Raw genomic sequence first — 5,422 nt, 5'->3', positions numbered from 1 at the left:
GCCCGGTTGGGGTTTTGCCGGCGGGGAGGGCGGGAGCCACTTGGGCTGGGTTTTAGTTCCCTTTTTAATCCCTTCCCCTGCTTGAGTCAGAGGCTGAAGTCACCGGTGTGAGCATCCCGAAGCTTTGCACCCGCCGCGGGGGACCGTCTGCCCCCCAAAAGGATGCGCTGGCGCCTGTGAGAGGGATTTTGGGGGAGCGGAGCTGCCCTGCACAGGGGAATGAGACCGGGCAACTCGTCACACAGGTATTGTTCAGGCTCACGATTCATCTCGGGGATGAATCTTCACTGCTGCAGCTCCCAGCTAAAGCCTCGGGGTTCCCTGCCCCCCCCAAACCATCCAGTTTGGGAAAGGGAAGTGTCGCCCCAGCTGCTTTTCCCGTTGGGAAGCTGAATAAACAGCGCTTTTCCTTCCCGAATAGGGTTTATCGGGATCAGGCGCATCCTGCCTGTGCTGCTGGGCGATGCTCGGGGGCCTTTTTGGTGATAGGGGATGTGGTGACGTGCGGCATTGTGCCTCAGTTTCCCCATCTGCAAAGCTAAAGGAGGGGATGCCCTGAGCTGGAAGTGATTAGCATGGAAATGGGGGTAAGCAGGGAGGGAATAGGAAGCTGGGGGACATGGGAACACTCCCAAAAAGGGTTTGCAAAAGTAGATCCTATTGCAGCCCCATTTTTAAGAGGAAAGGTGGGACTTTTTTGCTGCCCACCAGGAGTTTAATCCCAAGTTGGGGCAAAAAGAGGAAATACAGGGGGTTAAAACGCTTGCAAACGGGCAGGGTTTGGCTACAGGGGCATGAAAATGGGAGATTTTGGCTGCTGCTTCACCGGGACCCTTTACCCTGTGTCCTCCCAGGCATGAGGCTGTTTATTGCCATGACGTGGGACGGGGACACTCGCTCCTTCTCCCTTTCCGGGAAGGCGAGGAGGGAGGCGGGCTGAGGCTGAAGGGCAGCAGGGCCACGGCAGCTCCCGGTGCACCCGGAGGTTTTGCTCTCTCATCTGTTTTTTCCCCTAAAACCAAACCCAGGTCCGGCCCGTCCGTGGTTTCGGCGATGCTGCCAGGGAAAGCGGAGAAGAGGATGGTTTCGTCAGTCTTCATCACCCTGGTGCCACCACGGAGGGAGGTGGCGACCAAGGAGAAAACCCAAAGGGAACCGCAGGCAGACGGTGACAAGGTCCCAGGCACCCATCACCCAGGTCCCAGGCCCCCATCACCCCTGGACCCCGCTGCCCCGGCCCCCTGCGCTGCCCAACGGAGGTGAGGGGGGGCTGTGGGGGGCTGTGAGAGGTGCTGGGAGGATGATGGTGTGGAGGTGCTTTGTGTCTCCTTTGCATTAAGGGATGCGTGTGCAGGCAGGAGGGGATGTGGGGGTTTTGGGGAGTTATTCCCCAAATCCCTGCACCCAACCCTGAATGGATCCGGCTGTTGGGGACGGGCTGTGTTTGCTCTTGATCACTGGGTGCTTATCGGCATTGTTTGTCCCCTCCGGCTGCGGTGGCGTTTGCTTTTGGGGCAGGTCGGTGCAGTGAGCGTTGCTGCAAAGCTGCCAGGGCGACAGAGCATTCTTGGATCCCCCAAACCCTAAACATCTGGCTTTTGCCACAGAAACCTGCCCAGCAGCCCCTGTGCCTTCGTCCCCGACGGTCCTCGTCCTCTCCGAAGCTCCCCAGCCCCTGTCTGCAGAGACACTGGTTCCGGCACTGCAGCAACTGGACCTTGCAGCACCCACCACCCTCCAGGTGAGGACAAATCCCACCAGTGCCTCAGTTTCCCCACATGCAAGGGCATAAACGTAACGTGCCTTTGTCTTCCCGCACTCGCCAGGCCCCTTCTGCCTGAGCCCCCCAAAATTCAGCCAGGAGCAACCAGGCAAGCCGCAGTGGCAGGATGTGAAATGGTACCCAGAGAGGGACAGCTCCAGAGGTGAGGTGGAGATAGGGCTGCGCCATGCGGGGTTGTCCTCGGTTGGAGAAACTGAGGCACGCAGCACCGAACCCCTTTCCCTTCCTCCTGCAGACATCTGCGCCTTCTGCCACAAAGCGCTGGGGCCGCGGGAGCCAACGGTGGAGGCGATGGGGAAGCAGTATCATGCCGAGTGCTTCACCTGCAGGACGTGCCCCCGGCTCCTGGCCGGGCAGCGCTACTACCAGAAGGACGGGCGCCCCATGTGTGACGCCTGCTACCAGGTACCCGTCCTCCCTTGGGGGCAACCAGCACCCTCAGGGGGGTGGGAGGAGGTGCAGTCCCTGAGGGTGGGAGCTGGGGTCTCATGGTGTGTCCCCCCCAAACCCCAGGCCACACTGGAGAAATGCGCCAAGTGCCAGGGGCTGATCACGGAGTGCATCATCCGTGCCCTGGGCAAAGGCTTCCATCCTGACTGCTTCTCCTGTGCTGCCTGCGGCCGGGCCATCGGCGCAGAGAGCTTCGCAGTGGATGAGCAGGACGAGGTGTACTGCGTGGCCGACTACTACAGGTTGGATCAGTGCTGGTGACAGTCGGCTTGTCCCCGTCACCCCACAGCGCTCACACCGCTCCCGTTCGCTCCCATCAGGAAATACGCTGCGGTTTGCAGCGCCTGTGAGCGCCCCATCATCCCCCACGAGGACAAGGACACCTACAAGATCGAGTGCCTGGGACGCAGCTTCCACGAGAGCTGCTACTGCTGCGAGGTACGACCCTGATGGTGCCCCAAAAAACACAAGGGGTTGGCACTGAGCCTTTGTAAAGCACAGCCAAGGGGGTTGCAGCAGCTCGGGTTATTTTTTAGCCATCATTTTATCTTGTAAGTGGTGGTGGGAAAATAAACAGATCTGGTGAAAAGGACAATGTGTTCAGCCAGGAGAACTTCAGCTCTTCACGGTTTTCATGTAGTTTGTTGCTTTGTCCGAGCGCTGGTGGGTTTGACGGGATGCACCATGACACAGGGACCCCTAACATGTGTCCTCCCTCTTCCCTCTCACCCCCAGAGCTGCAGGACACCCCTGTCACCAGAGCTGACGGAGAACGGGTGCTACCCCCTGGACAACCACCTCCTCTGCAAGTCCTGCCACATCCGCTGGCGAAGCGAGTCATCCTGCTAAAACCCCGCGGTTCAACCTCCATCTTCCACCAAACAGGGGGTGCATCCACCAGGATCCACCCTACGGCCAGCCCCGGGTGTCCACTGCACCCCCAAACAGCTCCAGGACTGGTGTTTTCATCACCAAAATGCACCCACGACCCCGACTCGCTGGGCTGGCCAGGGGAAGCGCAGACAGAGTGTATCTCTCTGCTCGTTATGGACATGCAAAGCCCCCATGACTGAGGAGCTGAGGGTTTATTCACCCATTTCTTTTTTTAAAACTCCTTTTCCGAGGCCAGTTTGGTTTCTTGGGTGTTTTTTCTTCTTTCTTCTTGAGCTTCCTTGGGGTTTCAGTTAAACATTTCTCTCTGCGGTGACGCAGAGCAGGCACTGATTTAGTTACTTGCAGTTAAATAAAACCCCGAGTTCAAACCCCCTCGTTTCTTTCATCCACCCTGCATTCCAAACCCATAAAATGCACGTTTAGAAAGAAGGAAAAAAAGACATTTTAGGGTTTTTATAGGCGTGGCAAGAGTTGGGTCTCTTGGAGTGAGAACGCGGCTGGTTTTGGGGTGCAGCAATGCTGCTGTCGCCCTGGGGAGAGCAGAGGGTCGGTTTTGGGGGCCAGATTCAGGATTTTATGGTGTGTGTGGTGGTGAGGAAAGGGGGTTTGGTGATTGTGGTTGGTTTGGGGTTTTTCTTGCTGCCCTGTCTACGCTGCTTGTCTTCCTTGTCTGCACTGCTCCACCTCAACCGAGTCGGCAGAGGGCAGCCGGAGCACGAATTCCTCCATCAGCCAGAAAAACTCCAGCTAAACGTTGCCTGGGATCCTGGGAAAGACCAACAGCCCCGTTTTTGCACGTTATCTGAGATAGTATCGCTCTGCCATCAGCAGCTTTTTGATCTTCTCTCAGTCCAAGCACCACTAAACTATTTATAAGCATGCCCAGCATCTGTGCAACCGATGTCACCAGGGTTTTGTTTGTGAGGGTGTTGCAAACGAGCTGGAGGAAGAGTTTTAACTGAAAGCGCTTAAAAAGGTTGGAACTGGATGATCCTTAAGGTCCCCTCCCCCAAAACCAGTCTATGATTCTGTGAATCGAGAGGAGGAAATACAAAGAACATCTGAGGTGATGGTTAACACTTTTCTGGTTGAAAAAAAGGGGCTAAACCCGACCAAAGCAGCAGCCATGTGTTTCTAGGTCACATATGGTGTCTCCATAGCGTGTGCTTTATTTATGAACGAAAGGGTTAATGTATCATTAATGTAAGCACCGGGTGATTAATCACATCAGCCCGAATTTTTTTGACTGTTCCCCATCTACAAAGCCAATTACTCAGTGTTTGCTAATGTGAGTCTACAGCTCTTCAATCAGGTCATAACTCGCTATAAGGTTATTATTATAAATAGGATGTTAATGCAGAGTTGCGGTCTGTCCCGGTCACGTAGGTGGCTTTGGGTCTGGCGTGTCCCAAGCCCCAAGTTCAGCTCTCACTTTCCAAAGCCTCTTGCCCTGTGGGGAAACCCAGGCACCAAAATGATGCTGAAACAGTAAAATGACGTGGGCAGACTCAGCCGTGACCAAAGGCTGTGGGGAAGGGGAGCCCCAGAGAGCAAAGGGCTGTTCATTTCTTTGCAATATGGGTAATTTTCCAATGAATGTTGGGGGAGGATGGAAACGCTGATGCTGAGAGGTGTTTTGGAGGGTTTATTACATTGCGCGCTGGTTCACATCCTCTGCACAGCACCCTTGGGTGCTCAGCAAGCTATACTGTCCCTCTGCAGCGCTAACGGCGGAGAGGGGTTGGGTGGTTTTGCTGCAGAGCAAGCCAGGATGGGCTGTTAGCACGGGCACTGCGGAGTTTGTGGTCACAGGTAGGCAGGGAATGGGTTTACTGACGCAAAGCCGTACAGAAGATGCTGGAGGGCAGGAGAAGGGCAAGGCGCAGCTGGAGAGGTTGGCAGCGTGGCAAAGGGACAGAAGTGGTCAGATTTAGCATATTCTTCTCCAGGAAAGGAGGATGAGGAGGGTCAGGGATGGATGGACATGGAGGCAAGAGGATGACAGACTGATTTAAGCCATTTTCTTCTCAGGTAAGGGGAGAAGCACTGCGAGTTGAGGCACAGGGAGCGTCGCTATGCCTGAAAAGCACGGCCCCACGTTTTCCCCTGGGAGCACCTCGAGGAATTTCCAGCGCTGGATGAGCCACATGGAGAAGATTTTGCAGGGTGAGGCTGCGGGAGACGGGTCCCATCCTGCTGCTGGGCAAGCCCAGGTCTGCTGCGACAGCTCAGCCTGTCCTTGGGCTCTGTGCCCTGTTGCAAACGCCTTTACAAGCGCCCAGGTTTGCTTGGCAA

At 55.9% G+C, this 5,422-nt stretch overlaps 1 protein-coding gene across 1 annotated transcript; it reads left to right on the top strand.

Moving 5' to 3' along the window:
• Positions 1–854: 854 nt before the first annotated feature.
• On the top strand, positions 855–3,082 carry FBLIM1 (filamin binding LIM protein 1; the record flags this gene model as incomplete). The annotated part of the gene is made up of 8 exons (XM_010023706.1): positions 855–1,232; positions 1,460–1,518; positions 1,608–1,760; positions 1,827–1,925; positions 2,019–2,188; positions 2,297–2,475; positions 2,554–2,671; positions 2,969–3,082. Coding segments are annotated over 8 exons (1,270 nt in total), but the record flags the coding sequence as incomplete, so codon positions are not given.
• Between the last annotated feature and the right edge of the window lie 2,340 nt (positions 3,083–5,422).

Source organism: Nestor notabilis, unplaced genomic scaffold (assembly GCF_000696875.1).
Source record: "Nestor notabilis isolate BGI_N333 unplaced genomic scaffold, ASM69687v1 scaffold22681, whole genome shotgun sequence".
Taxonomy (NCBI): domain Eukaryota; kingdom Metazoa; phylum Chordata; class Aves; order Psittaciformes; family Psittacidae; genus Nestor; species Nestor notabilis.
Note: the sequence above shows the minus strand (reverse complement) of the source record. Positions and strands in the feature narration are given on the sequence as shown.